The 16124-nt window shown below is 33.7% G+C and overlaps 1 protein-coding gene across 3 annotated transcripts in view; it reads left to right on the top strand.

Moving 5' to 3' along the window:
* Positions 1–16124, top strand: part of mib1 (mind bomb 1) — a 152755-nt gene that overhangs the window by 45391 nt on the left and 91240 nt on the right. For all 3 annotated transcript variants that reach the window (XM_068764970.1, XM_068764969.1, XM_068764968.1), the window contains exon 11: positions 10865–11016. In XM_068764970.1, coding sequence (XP_068621071.1) covers positions 10865–11016 — 152 coding nt within the window. The remainder of the gene's footprint in view (positions 1–10864; positions 11017–16124) is intronic.

Here is a 16124-nt window from a genome sequence, read left to right as displayed (position 1 = left end):
CGTTTCTTGTTTCGGCTGCTCAGTGAGTTAAATCAAAACTATTTTATAGAAAAAAGTAATTTTACATTGCAAGTAACTGATTCATCTTTATATATGTAAATAATAATATTTAAACACACTAAAAATTTGCATTGTAAATACATTGTATGTCGAAGAGAAATAAGCTGAAGAAATCAAAGAATCCTGTTTTACTGAATTCCTGTACACACTGTTCGCAGCCTTTAAAAAGTTACAAACAGTAGGTAAGAGGTAGGTATCTTTAAAAATTCTTTTTATATACGACAACCGGGGAAAGTTCCACTTAGTTTTCCCCGTAGCCATTTCTTACCGTATACACCTAAGTAGGAACTGCGCGAGTGGTTGCAAAGTCCAGAGACGCTTTTAAGACGTTTCCATAATAAATGTTAGCTACAAACTGCAGCGGTTCTTTGCATCTTAAGATATTTCACGACCTTACAAATAAAACCTCTCTGTGTTTTTTTTTAATTGAATCCGATTTGGTAATAGCATTCATATACCTTATAAGATATATCTATTTAAAGTTAGGATTATTAAATGAAAATTTGTTATATCGAAATTGTATTATATAAGCTTACTAAACGTGTTTAAGTATCAAAATAGCGAATGGATATATATATATATATATTTAAACATATATATATATATACATACACATATATAATATAAAAAAGCGCGGTTGCTAAGCAAAAGCTTTAAAATATATTTAATATCAAAAACCGTCAAAACAAAAAAATATTTTAATGCATGTATCGCTTAATATCCGAACGCTGCTCGACTAAAAATATTTTAATGGATAAAACCATAACATATCTAAATGCAGACCGCCTCCAACTGATATCTTATTGGAAATCTTTGCGTGAGGCTTATGTTCAGGAATATACGTCCTACGCCTGAAATGATGAGGATATATAAATATAAAGATCAAATTTGGGTTTCACTGAAAATTGCAACTGTAATTCGCGATTTATTTCATATTTAGTTTTCGTACAGTATAGCAAAACGGAAGACTACACAAATATAAGGGAATTTACCAAACATAGTAATCGCCACAAAGCTGGCCGATTCGTCGTCAAACTAAAAGGCTTGATGAGTGGCAGCGGGCAACCGGCTTGCGCCCCTCGCGCTGACTCCACCCTTTCCCTTCACCACGACCTGTAACCGACTCCGGCAACGTGCAGATAAAACGTATGTTCATTTTATTTTCACATTTGTCAGCGTTCGTTTTGTGCCCACTAACATAAATTGGATGCGGAGGGAAACCTCACAGGTGAATGTAAAATAGCTGGGTTTTCCCAAGATAATACCGCCGAAATTTTACGACACCATTATGGGATTTATTGGCCGTGTCACATTCAGAGAGAATGATATTTCGTAAAATATTTTTATAAAACGATTATGCTTTTACCCGAGTTTAGATTTTTATGCGAGCGGATATAACGTTACGCATTGCGTTTTCGGTTGGTCTTTGAGCATTAGAAAGCACCTTTTGGATGTTTTTCTGCAGTCCGTGTGATCTGCACGCCGGACGTCCACCCACTGCCAATAATTGTTGTCCCGGACACTAATGGCTGAAACAGGCGTTCAATTAAATGTGCCAATTCGGTTGGAGATAGCTCTGTTAAACGCTACGCATGGGATGCTATGCAGTCCGACGCCAGCCTCATTTCATTCCAATCGACTAGTTAAAATGTGTTTCTATAAAATTGTTAAAAGTTTTAGTAATGTTATGCTTTCTAGTATTTACATTTAATTTTACTTAATGTAAGAGTATGGTGACAAATTTATAATATAATATTTTTTCCGTGTTTCTGGTTATACATTTATTTTAATAATGTATTAGCATTTTTGTATTTATGCATTTTTGTAGTAGAACCTGTTTGTTTTTTTTTTTCAAATAAAAATTTTTGGTAGCTTGCTAATTTTTCTCTTGCGGGGACACTTTTTGGCAGAATGTACGGAGCTATAAACCACCCCCCGTGCATAGTGCGAATTGGTGGATAACTCATGTTTCTATGGCTTTCGGTTTAAGGTTTATTCAATGTTAAAGGCATTAATGACATCATATAATTCAAACATTAGGGGATGGCATATGCAGGGAATTGTGCCTGCGAACTGCGATCGTACTTCGGAGTCATTACTTTAATTTTAAAAATAGGTTAAGCGCACACAATCTATTGATAATAGCACAGTATATTATTTACCGATTAACCTACAACTACTAGTACTACTAAATGTACATTAATTATTAAGATAATCATCACTGATTCCCGTCCAGGCTAAATTAATCAAATAAATAATTAGCCTATACATACATAAATGTTTGAAAGATTTGCGATAACCGGCATACATGAAAGTCGTACGAAGCATATTCTAATAGGTATTGGTTGTGTTGTGATGTACGATTTTCATAAACCCGGATGAAAATAAAATCCAAATGCTACGAATTATTAAAGCGATTGATTGAAATTCTGGACGGTTATATTTTACCCAGATTGTTTCTATTCGGGTTATTCAGCAATATAGTAGATCGCAACACGATTTACTAAAAAAAAAATTAAGTCTGTGCCGTCGACTTACAATTTTTAGAAACCTTTGATTGCAAGGTATTAAACAGAATACGACTCCGTAACTTTGGTTCTTACTTTGTATTAGTGAGAAAATAAACCGTACAACAAACAGTAGCCAGCTACCGCTATACTAATACCGCATTATGGGACCACAGCGTCAGACTTACTACTTCGTGCCTTTAATTTTGACTACGTTTGTCGAGCTTTGTAAGAGCCTCATTCCAAGCTTACGTGTACTTCGCAATGTTATTAAGTTCTTTAAATATATTTCGAGAATATGTACATTTGTAGTTTTTTTTTCAATTTATTAAAAATTATTATTACCTAAAGCTATACAGTTTCTTGACAATATTTAATTTCTCTCACACTTTTGTATAAGAACAAGCTTTTTACAAGTTTTTAAATTAAATTTTTATACTTGAATTCCCTTCGTGGTAGTATTATATTATATATGGAGCAATTATAACTGGGGTATACTAGGGCGACTGTTTGTTATTCATAAACCGTTGTACGTAGTGGATTATTTGGGTAGAAAAAGGAACTTTCAGAAAAAGTATTGAAAATGTAACGTAATGACGGTTATTGAATTTACATTGCTCATGTCCATATTTATAATTCATGGTTTGTTACCTTTTATATTTCCCAGAAATTTATTGAAGTTAACAGCTCTTGTGCTCTACTCTCAAAACCAGATAATTAACTAATGAAATTTGTGCCCTCGCTGTTTTACTTACTTACCTTACAGCCTGTTACCACGAGCTGTCGATAAATTTATGGAAGGACCGACGTCACCTGAAATTTTATGTTCCCTTCTTTGACTGTACTTATATTTTATTACGCGTTTCTTCTTACTTTTTATTATATGAACACAGAATATTTATTATTACATTTTAAATTAAATGTTATTCGGCAACTTCCAAATCAATTTTTTTCAGTAAAAAACGGTTAATTATTATTAACTTTGTGTTACATAAACAAATTAAATCAACCAAATCTATTCAGTTAAATAAGACATAACTGTAATATATTCAGTACTAAAAATTGGTCTTTTTGATTAATCACGCATTTTGAGTTTTTAGGATGCAATCGATTAAATAGCATACATTATATTAGTATATATACATCTTATTTGCACATTATCCTCTCTAAAATAGCCTAATGGTGTTAAATCACTTGAAAATTCACCCAGTTAACAGATGAATGAAATTATGCGTTTAAGAAAATTTATTTGGAGTAGTGTTTCGGTGACTGACAGAGGGCATCACCCTGTTGAGACCACATGCTAGAGATACCCATGTCCGCAATATAGTTTAGTTGTTAAAAGCCAAAGTAATGTAAACAAAATTTTATTCAATACGGGCATATTGTTCGGAACCTAATCGTTGTAATGAAATATAATTGGATTTTACGTTAACGAAGTCGCGTCCAAACACTGTTTAGATAATAAAATTCTAGCAACAATAAGCTATCGAGGCGGATCGGAATATTTTGACCCTCGATTAGGATTTGTGTCACATTACGGACACCTGTCGTCTGCGCCGATTGTAGAAAAAGGCCCCGTACCTATCCCGAACCGTAATCTCGACCAACACATTCGCATCACAGCGATATTCACCTAATAAATACTTTCTGTTCCCATATTCACCGCCTTACTCTTCGAAAGTTTGTAATCTGATATTGGAAAAGTGCTGCTATGACTACAGATGCTATTTACGTTGGCCTTTTTTAAGCAGGGATCGCTTATTTGTGTGACAACTGGGGTTCTCTTTACGCATTTCAGAACGCAAGTCGCAAGTATAAATTTAATAACGAATTCTATAATAGAACTACCAAAATAGAGAAAGATAATCCTTTAAACAATACTTCATTTTCTTGAAAAATATGATTGGAGAGAAAATTGGAAAAATGTAGAGAAAGGTAAAGACCGGAACGAAGTTTTATTACACAAATAAAGGAAAAAGTAAACATCGCGCCGTATTAAGAGTTAAAATAACTTGTCTTTTAGAAAATTGTTTGATTGCATGTATGAGTTAAGATGATGATTTTCGTAGTTTCATCACAACCAATTGTTAGAACCAAAGTCCGCATTCGTAGATTTAACTTATTACATTTTGTTCGAACGTGTTTTAAAACTCTGTTGATAAAATTACTGTCCAGAAACATACTTAAAATTTTTGTAATTGATATATATTATATGTTTGTAAAAATAGAGAAAAGTAAGTTTGATACATAGATTTTAATTTTATCATGATCATCATTACAGCCATAAGCCGTCCACCGCTGGACATAAGCTTCCTCTATAGGTTTCCTAGAGGACCGGTTGGAAGCGGCCTTTATCCAGCGTCATTCGATGACCTTAACAAAAGCAGTTATCCGTGTTGGAGGACATCCTTGCAGACCCCTTCAGAACCTTAGGAGCAACAACGATTCTGTGCGCATTGTTACTTGCCCACTGGCAATTTGAATTTATCTTAATAAAATAATGGATTTTGTAAATGATGACACATTAAAATTTATTGGCTCTGTATTACCATCAAAGGAATGTAATTTCCGTTACGCCGACTTGTGTCGGAATATCTAAATTTGAATAAGTATGAAAAGTACATTGTGCGAATTGCGAGTACGCGATTGCATGCTAATTCACACAGAGTAGTTTATATCATCGTTTTCCGATAACTACGGGCGAAGGAAAAGCGCTCCGTGCCTGCGGTCGCACTGAATCAAAAGATTTACTCGGATGAGAGATTAAAATAGCAAGTGGTATAGAGATACACTTTTTTATACAATTATCTCATTATTAATATTACTTTTAATATGCATCTTGGAAATATAAGACAAATGATTTATCTTGTCTATTTCAGCTCCAAAATTTTATATACATTTCTTTCAAAAAAAAAAACGTAGGATGATACTACATTTTAAAAATTTTCGCACAAATGTTTTTTGTTAAATTGTACAAAGGGTCAATAAATGTAAAAACATTTTGCAAATCGCGCTGTAAATCAGCCGTCAATTGGCAGCTGCTTCGTACTTTTAAATCTCGCTGCAATACAGGATTTAATGCATGGGGATTATTAATTTTATTTACGTCGATAAATTTTAATTGTTTATATTCGCATATAGAGGCGAGGCACACGCGATGGAAGCGCGAAAGCTTAATTCCGTACAATCAATCAAGGCGGCTGATGAGGGTGCACCCTGTTAGTGCGGAGGCTGCACTACTTAACTCTTTGAGCCATTCGACAATTGCCAACGATATGGATTGACAAATTAATTCAGTTAGTTAATAACTCCAGTTCGCAATTTCACCGCTCGGTAAATATTTCATCTCTTTTCGAATTTGCATAAATTTTAAATTACTTCGTTTGCTTTGATAATTGGTAAGTAACCATTTATAACAGAAACCGCATAAATTTTGAATCTTATTGCTTTAACTTTATTTAAGTGAAAGTTTGTGCTTTGTGACATGAGAAAAGATTTTCTTTTACTATTCATTTTAACAATTGCTGTGCTATATCGTCCATTAAGTAATCGAGGTGTTTGCTGCAGGTACGATACATTACCGATAAACGATAAGCGTACTGGTGAAACGAGAGTTAAATGAAATTGGATGTTATGCGTGGAGGTGACGGGGAGACCGTCGCGACGCTCGTAGCTGCCCGCCGCGCTCTATGGCCCGTGAATAATCATCCCTTAATACTGTACTTAATGGCGTGGAATTAAACAATTAGTTATTTTCATTCCGCTTCAGTATATCGTTGAGGTATTATTTACGGTTTTTATGCAATAAAGTTGGTTTTTTGTTTTAAAATTAATACGGTAAATATGCATAACTAAAGCATTAACGTATGCGCATCATAATATAAAATAAAATTTTAGTTGAGAACTGTGAGGACCGGCGGAGAATACTTGCATTGTACACGACCCAGAAAGGTAGAGGGTGTAGGCGAATTATTACACATCGCCGCATTTCAGATTTGTCTCTGTTAATTTTATCACAATATCTCTATGACAAAGCTGGATTATGATTAAAACCTATAATTAAATTATTGAAATAAATTTAACATACGTCTAAAACTTTTCACTTTTCATTAAATTATAATTGCTGTCATTGTATGAAGGATTTATGAAATTGATTTTAATACGTTGTGCGTATTTGCGATTATATTTGTAGTTATAAAATATAAACAACAGTAATCGATCTTTCGTCGAGTGTAAAGTTCTTCTTTTCAAATCAATATAGTTAAATTTTAAAAGTTGCTTTTCTTAATGTTTTTATTACAATATTACACAAAGAACTGATCTAAATTAAATCCACGGAAATTATCAATTAGTTTAATTCGCAAAGATGAAAGAGGGTTAATCAAGCTTAGGTACATTTCAGGCGCTGTGTTATCAGTACAGGCATCAGCGCTGCGACTTCCCCGCGCCCGTCGTCCTGCCCCGGCTGGTACATTTTCTAACGCGTTGTTCTTATCTTTGAGTAATTACCTTGCTGTTCTGTGTTGTTATTGTTTGGGGAGCGGGTCGCATTTTGCTTTTTTACCTTATTTGATTCAAGTACAAAGCCAGATATTCTGTGTCCCTGGCTTATTTCGGAATGCTGCCCGACCTCATTTTATGTGGCTCCTGGGTATTTGCATTTTTCTTTTTTATGATAATGTTAAATAATATTATAACTTTATTAGCGTTCATTGTTAAGAACGGAACAGGTAATAGTATGCTTGTGTACGATTTTTATTTACTTATTGAAAATGAGGACTCTGATAATTCATTGTTAGTCTGTATTTTGTGTAGCCGCGATCTTGTAACATCTTCTATACTAATTCCATTTCATCAGACACAACATGTAAATCCTTTTTAGTTTATTACCATTCAATATTTTTTCAAACTTAACTAAACCTGACCTTATGCAGTTGAGCAGAAAGATAAATAAATAAAGTGTATTTTGGAGTGATTATTTTACTAGTTGATTTATTTTTTTAACAATAAACGATTACTTACATAAACAAGTTTTCTATTTCGGACGCTGCAACACTAGACGCGGCTAGCGTAAGATAAATCCTAACACGCCTTTGTTTTAATTGATAGACAGACATTTTTTGACTTACTTTGTGGTTTTTGTAGAAACTAATTTTGTCTAGTTTGTTTCTTCTTAATCATTTTCTTCACTTCTTCATTTTCATAAAGATGAAAAGCTAAATATTTTCATCAATACCCTAAAGACGTTTAATGGCAGTTGTAAAAAATTTAAGTATGTATAAGATTTTGAGTTCATAGAAATATAATTTTTTTTAATGCTGTTATTGTTATACTATTAGGTTTATATTAATTATCTTAATGTTGTTTATTTATACTAAGACTAGCTGATCCCGCAAACGTTGTTTTGCAAAAAAAATTAAAGTTTTTAATTAAGAAATGTAAGATAAGGGTTGATCGTAGAGGGGTAAAAATTTAGGTTTGTATGTATTTTTGTATGCTGTATCATAATAAAATAAAAACCCAAAAAATTGTCTAAAAAAATAAAAATAAAATTTAGGGGTGGACCACCCTTATCACTTAGGGGTATGGAAAATAGATAGTAACCGATTCTCAGACATACTGAATACGCATGTAAAATTTGGTAAAAATCGCTCAAGCCGTTTCGGAGGAGTTCAAGTTCGAACACCGTGACAAGAGAATTTTATATATTAGATATAAAATATTACTGTCGTTTAATGTTTTTACTGCGAAAATATTCGTAAGACATATACAGATTAAACTTCTAATGTACGATTTTTGAATCAAACAGTTATATTTTATTCGAACTCCGTACGTAATAAAGAGCATTCAGTTTGAAAAGAAAATTTTCATATGTACAATTTATGTGCTGAAGAATACGACTGGCAATGATATAGCACATGTGCACCTGCGAATATTGTCGCGTAAATCTCATTTCATAGTGCATTGAAATACGATGTATATATTTCAAAGTATTTTATTGCTTTTAAAATTTATTATATATTTAAAAAAGCCTAAAGATTATATTCTACTTGTATTGTTTTCGCATTATTGTAGCTTTCTAATAAAAAAAACTTTTTTTTTTTGGTTTCTTAATTTTTGGTTAACTGCTAAAACAGCTTCTTGATTATCTATCGTTAGGAGACGTTATAGAACGTTAATATTAATATAACTACCACAGTTTGAGGTGCCTGGCTTTAAAATTTTAAAATGACTTTAATGCTTTTATATTAAACAAACTATATATAGCTTAATCAGCATCAGCGTGAAAGACACACCTGGTCGACCGCCATATATTACGGGGTTAAAATAATCACGTAGAGACCAATACTATTAATATTTGTTGCGACTATCCGAGTGAAATTAATCCATGTCTGTGACTATGATTCTACCTTATAGCAATAGCGTACAGAAATTGGCAAGCTTCCATATTTATTTGTTTTGTTCAAAGGCTTTGGGGTTGACGAATTATAAGGGATGCAGATACTCGTATATACTTTCTTTTAATACTTACATAGTCAAAAACCTCTCGATTAGGTTAGTAATAAAGTAAGTTGTCCTTTACAAATATTTGATAATCATATGAAAATATAGTTTTTTTTTATATCTCCGCTGTAGTAATAAAAGGATAACAAAATTTTACATTAATTAATTGTTAAGGTTTACATTCAACTATTTGTTTTTTCAAAAAGATAAGAAGTCATTGTTGATATTTCTTGCTAAAGATCATTTCAGATGATTATCATTAGTGGGATCTGGTTGGAGAAATGCTGTTAGAGCTTCCGAATTTTTTTTTTCATTAATAAACTAAGAATTCATAAAAAGCCAATAGCTGATGAGTATCTTGTAAAATTACATTATAGAAAACTTCACTAATAACAGAATAATTCACCAATAAACTGATAGTAAATTTCTGTTACCTTCTAGTTATTAGCTTTAGTGGACAGAGAAAATAAATAATTGCAGCGGTGTAGAAAATTAAATAGTATAAATAAAATACTTATTCAGCTTGTACGCAAGAGTGGCATAATTCATCTTATGGTCTGTGGAAACTTTGCAAATTAATTGTAGAATGACAGAGCGCATCGCGGCTCTCTTAATGCACGCTCACAAAGTGAAATGGCTCGGGCGGCGCCGCGGCAGCGTGTAGCGTCGGTGATTATGATAATGACGTGGTGGCCGCGCTTTTTGCGCCATTCGCTCTATATTGCGGAACTCGACACTGTTTTCGATTTCGGCCGAGCACAGAGCGGCGAATCACCGTAGCCGAGTGAGCTCGCCTCGCGCTGTTTGCCTTAACTACACGGAGACGCCTTTAAATTATGCAGCTCTCCATAATCCGCGCCCTAAACGCCTTCTCCTCCGCCTCAATTATTCATTCAGGCGGTTTGATATTTTAGAAAATTGTCGCGTTGCTCGAGACGGGCGCTGCTGTATAATTCAGAAATCGCGCAATGTTCGCAGCTGATACCGAACTCTGTTCCTATTTTGATGGATCGAAACTTCACATGTTAATTTGTCTAATGAAACGTTCGTGTATGTATTGATTTGATTGCTAACTATTTATAACTCTTTATTCTGTGAGAGATAATGCATTCGATGTTCTGTAATTATTAAAGTAAGGTTCTTTGACATATACAAGGAGTGATTTGTTGCAGTTGTAAAAGCTTAAAGGGCTAGGGGCAACAAACATGAACACTCTATAAAATATATTACATTTTTTTCTATTGGATTGCGACAGATCAATAACTACTGGCATTAAAAAATCTACAAGGACAGATAGTGAAACTGAAAATGAAATGAAACTGAAATAAATTTGGATATGTAGTAATCCTAATTTTAAAAAATGCTATTACGTACTATATTACCATTACTTTGTTTATTATTTCTGAAAGTAGTGATTTTTGGTTAAAGTATACCATACAATCGTTGACAGTAAACGGGCTATCCATTAGCCCTTTTATGTAAGCAAAATTAAGTAAATTTTCAAATGTGTTTTGTTTTCATTTAAAAATTTTAACTAAAAATCTTTTGTCTCAACATCTCTTTGTATGGTTAAAAATTATACTGAGGTTATTTTTAGATAACATGTATTTTTTATTGTTGCAGTTTTTTATCACTTTGTCGACACGCATAAAACGCTATTTCATACTTTTTTACATTCCATAGAAATATTACATCAAAATTAAATTATAAATACAGGACATACATACAACATTAATAGTCGATGGTTTATTTATTATTTAACTATATTTATACATTTGTACCTCTCATAGGATTCGGAAGGCGACACTCCCCTTCACGACGCTATTTCGAAGAATCGAGACGACATATTGACTTTGCTGTTGGACCACGGCGCCGATATGACACGAACAAATAACAATGGATTCAATGCACTACACCACGCCGCTCTCCGCGGCAACCCGAGGTAGGTGCGATTTCTATTCTAGATGATAAAATGCAGGGTATGGCGCACTAAAATAAAAAGAAAATGAAGCGGGGAGATCTTTGTACACTACGCCTTTTGTACGTGAGAACGGAAACATAAAATTTCTAACCTGTGTAGTTAACGTTAACGTGTAACTATACAACAAAGACACGTTTATTACTTTTGTGTGAACATTAGGGGCTCTCGCCCGAGAATCACGTATACAAGCGTGACGCTATGTCGCGGACTTTGTTTGAAATAAACATAACACTGTTTGTTGCCCTGCATTATCTGTAGGCAAATGGGAAGTTATGAGCAAGCCTGCCGTGCAATAAACCGCTACGTCGTAGCCCCACAGGTTATACTGTGTCCTGAAACGTCTCTATACAGTCTGTACCGTTGAAATGTTTACACCCGAATAGACTGTTAATATAATTGTTAAATTAAAATTTATTTACTTATATACATACTGTTCCTGATCGGGACACATATAAAATTAAACATTTAAAAAAGTATAGAATACAAAAATGCCATTAATTTTGGAATTGGACTCTTTTAAATTTTTACAAATGCTTTTAAATATTGTTAGTATCAAATAAAGAGTTTTATTAGATATTGTAAAAACACGAAAATTATGGATTTATAATATTATCAGAACATTTTAATAAAAGAGCACGTGTCTTTTATTAACGGGATTTGCGATACTGCTTGATAAAATAGAAAAGGCCGAATGGAATGCAAGAGATTAAAAATGTTTGTAGTGACAAATCGACTAATAAGTAAGAATACGCTTTTCATACGTTAGTTTCACTTCCTTAATGTGGCGTACATTTGAGAAATGAATAAATTTGAAAATATAATTTGTTACAGCAACCTCATTAATGTTCAAACAATATTTCGCTGGAAGAAAGGTTTTCGATATAGACGTGAACTTAAGATTTTATGATATCGAAGGCAAAACTCTGAGTAATGAATCTCCGCTGGTGAATCGTGCGTAAAGCGGTTTATTTGTGAAGGGTCCGATGAGGCTGAAGCCGCGGCTGTGACCAATGCCTATATTATTCAAGTCACGTGACACTTCCTAGGGAAATAATACAAAATGCGCCTACGTGACCAGTTCGTTATACGATGGAAAAGTACGGCTCTTCTTAGCCTCAGACCACTGTATAGTTTTTTATACTTGCTTGCAAATAACCTAACATTTATTTAAAACACTAGATTCGGATTGACTCGTTTTAATGCCTCTTATCACTTAATGCTCTGGTTGATTAGAATAAAATACTTCCAAAATATTGAAACGAATAGTCAACTTCTTTGCTTGTTTTCAATTAATCATAAAATTCTTAGGACTTAATATTAATAAACCTTAAAGGCACCAAATAAATAAAAATGCTATTCCACCCCTCACTGACGAGACAGTGAAACAATGTTTCACACCTGTTACAGTATTCATAGCCATAAAGACTATCTTCATTGTAATGGGGATAAACAACAAGAAAAGAGATAATTAAAAAAACAATAGAATATATTAGAACAACTACATTAATTATTTCAAATGAACTCTGTATTAGTTAAAGTTAACGAAAAATCCTATACGAAAACTGATCTTCACCAGAAAATTGTAAGCGCTCGCGACATCAGTTTTAAATAGGTACTAAAGCGAAACAAACTTTTTAAAGATTGTTGTTTAACAGTAATCGAATAGAAGATTGTCGTAAAATGTTCCCGATTTTATCGCGAAATGAGAAGTCGCTCGCTACTTTCCCATTCGACAAAAACGTTCGTTTCCCCCTGGAGATGTAAAATCGTTTTATTTTATTACTTCCTCCAGTATAGCGTTATATCAAAAGTATCCATCCTGTTCAGTTTGAAAACTTCTTTATGAAATAGATTTAGTATTTAACTATATTGTATTTCCGACTTTATTGATATCCTCCCGAACAAACCAAACATACATCATAAAATATTAGTGTTTTTTCGTGTTATATGCATTAATATTGTAAAATCAGATTGTCAATATAAATTTGTCACTTAAGAAATTTCATTAATAGTAATTCATAAATTTCAGAATTTTGTCATGTCGGGTATTACATAGAACTTTGGTAAGTCAAATATTGTGAAATAATTGTTGTGTGTACAATATTTTGTTCTTTGAAGAAGTAACGATTTGACCTAATCATTGTCTAGAGGGATTAACATCGTTAAGTAAACTTTAAACAAGAGTTTACGTGAAGAGTAAGGGAGGCAATAGCAATGGGCCACTGACTGTCTTCAGCACCGGCGGGCCGGTGGGCGAGGCGGCGCTGCGTCATTATGTCTGATTAGAAACAGTTATCTCCTGCGGTTATGGTTTCAGCCGCCCTAACGAGCCCTTGTAAAACTTCTATAGCAATTTCATGATACATAACCTGAGAACGATAAGCTTCCGGTTAATCATCCCTATAAAATATACATTAATTGGGAAACGTGTAATTAAAGATGGTATAAATTTAAACGATTTGACTTCGACACTGCGATGAAACGATGTAACGTATATCTTTTCTTTCAAAGAGGCTTTGCTAAGCACACTCGTAAAGTCATTGATATAACCTTCATTTAAATATTTATTTGTACATAACACTACCAGTTCGGAATGTTGATTCTATCGAGAAGAACTTGGCAAGAAACTCGATAGTTTAGATTTAGATTTCACCATTTTTACGGTCATAAATCATTTATCTGTCACGTGAAAATCAGTATGATACTAAGCCTAGGCATATTTATATCCTATATAACTCACAGTACAATAGTATGCTTTATATTTTACGTTGTACCATTTGTATTTTCAGTATGTCTAAAAAGTGTCAGTCGCGTAAAATAAATAAAAAACCTTTAGCGAAAATACTACAAATTTTAAATAAAAACAAGTTTTTTCGAGATTTAAATGGAAGATAACTTATCAAATTGGTCAAAACGTCATTCCAATTTTTTTTCCGTTGTAACGTTGAATACTTTGCGTTTATTCTATAGCAATACAGAAATTTGTTTGAAGTATTGTTGAAATAAATATGCTATGGAATCGTGTGATCACGGGTCGCGTGAACATCTGCGCCTTGCTCTTATCATCCTTCAGTTCGATAAGACGGGAATTCCCAGCCGGCATTAATCGTGAGCTTAAATATTTTAACGCGTCGTAACATTGATTTATTCGGAGCGTAATCTCAGCTCGCGGCTTGTTTGTTGAACGGCTCGAGAAGTATTGGTAAGATTAGGCAGCACCCTCAATCCGCAACGAGCAAGCAATACTAATTTCTTCTGCCATAAACATCATGCTTATTTAGTGTTATTAATTTTGTTCATTTTATTTTCCCGAAGTAGTCATTACTATGAATTGCTTCTTCGTTATAGAATATCAAGCCATGCTATGAAGTTCACATTCGGATGCTTCCATTGCAAGCTTGTGTTTTTATACATCCACGAAAGGTTTATGTCTATGATAATAAATACAAATGTGTATTATTGCATCATACTGGCTCAGTAAATAGGACGTACTGAATTACTCAAATATCCAAGAATTCATTAATTCCAAAATTACTCAGAGACTAAACGTAATACGGTGATTTCGCTTAATGTTGTTGATCAAAAAATTTTTAACATTAAGTTATGTTTGTTTTCAAAGTTTTTTTTAAATTAGTATTGTTTCAAATTCCTAGGAAGAACTTAAACTTTTATGGTGAATCGATTAATTTATAGATAGGTCAAGATGAAAAAGTTTTTTTTTAAACCTATTTAACGTTTTTTCGTATCAGCACTTGCTTTCCTGATTAGCGTGGTGATCATTGTTGTCGATATGTAACATATTTGAATGGCCATAGGAACACAACTCTGTATGGCAGATTTATGAGATCCGATGGTTATAGAGGCGCAGGGAGGCCTCGACTAGGAGGGTCGGTGGTGTGGAGCCGGCCCGGGGAGGTTTTGTTATTGTACACCGCTTGATTTACGCACGCATCGCTATCACCCTTTTGTTTGCTCGAATACTGACTGCTGTACCAATTCCGCCTGTCCGGAATGTAACCATACTTTTCCTTAGCCCATTTAAAGGTCTATATAATTTCCTCAGTTTTATTTTTACGCTTATAACGTACAGAATAAAGTTGAAAATTTAGCTGTTTATTTTTGCAACGTAATCTGTCTGTAATAACTTTATTTGCAATAACAAAATCGGACGTGGGAAGGGCGCGATGATGATTGCGTTTCGGCAGCGAGACATTCGGGAGTGTGAGGCAGCGCGACGGAACTGTCGTTACCCGCAATTAGCGGCTCGACACACGCGGATAATCCGCGCCCGCGCCCGCACACGAATGCACTGCGGATTCAGCGAATAAATTCATTTGTACGCAAATTGTATCGGCGCTTGCAATTAAAACTTTGTTGGCGCTCGAGTTAAGATAAATAACACTAATACATTCTGCTTATTGCGGGGAAGTTGGCGGATACAGAGGATATATTAATGTTGTTCCTAATTTGTTTGGGCGGATTAACCGTGTTACCCTATAAACTTTCAGTCCCTTTATCCCAATAAAACATTTGACCTTTTTAATCAAATTAACAATCAAATAAAAAGCATGACCGTTCCCTTTAAAGACGCGTAATTACGAAACCAAAACATGTTTGTTTTTTTAAATTCAATTTTTGTATTCTGAATTCCGCTTTGATGCTTATTTATATTTAACGTTAAAAATATAGCTTTAGAAAGTATTGTAGTAACATTAATCACAGCAGTACTACAAGGCATCTGAAATTACAGAAATAAGCTAGTATGAAAGTAAATTTACAGACTGTTCTGGCCGTTTGAAGTCAAACGGCGATTTTTATGTGCTTATCCCCTTGGGAGAGAAGTCTACGGACACTAGATATTTATGTTCACTACGCTACCCCGTTTCTGAGAAAAGGCTTGTGTTCTAGCAGTGGCAACGTTGAAATGCTATCGACAACTACGAAATACAACTTACATTTTATTTTATCAATACAAATGAAAATAAATTACTTGGACGTTTTAGAATTACGTTTATTATTTGTAAAATGTGGATGGTCAAACCCTAAATTACTAGACAGTCGGCACAAAG

The sequence above is a fragment of the Battus philenor genome, unplaced genomic scaffold (assembly GCF_028537555.1).
Source record: "Battus philenor isolate CCGP_79_NKW_IND1 unplaced genomic scaffold, ilBatPhil1.0.hap1 SCAF_2, whole genome shotgun sequence".
In the NCBI taxonomy this organism is placed as follows: domain Eukaryota; kingdom Metazoa; phylum Arthropoda; class Insecta; order Lepidoptera; family Papilionidae; genus Battus; species Battus philenor.
This window is presented reverse-complemented; position numbering and strand designations above follow the sequence as displayed.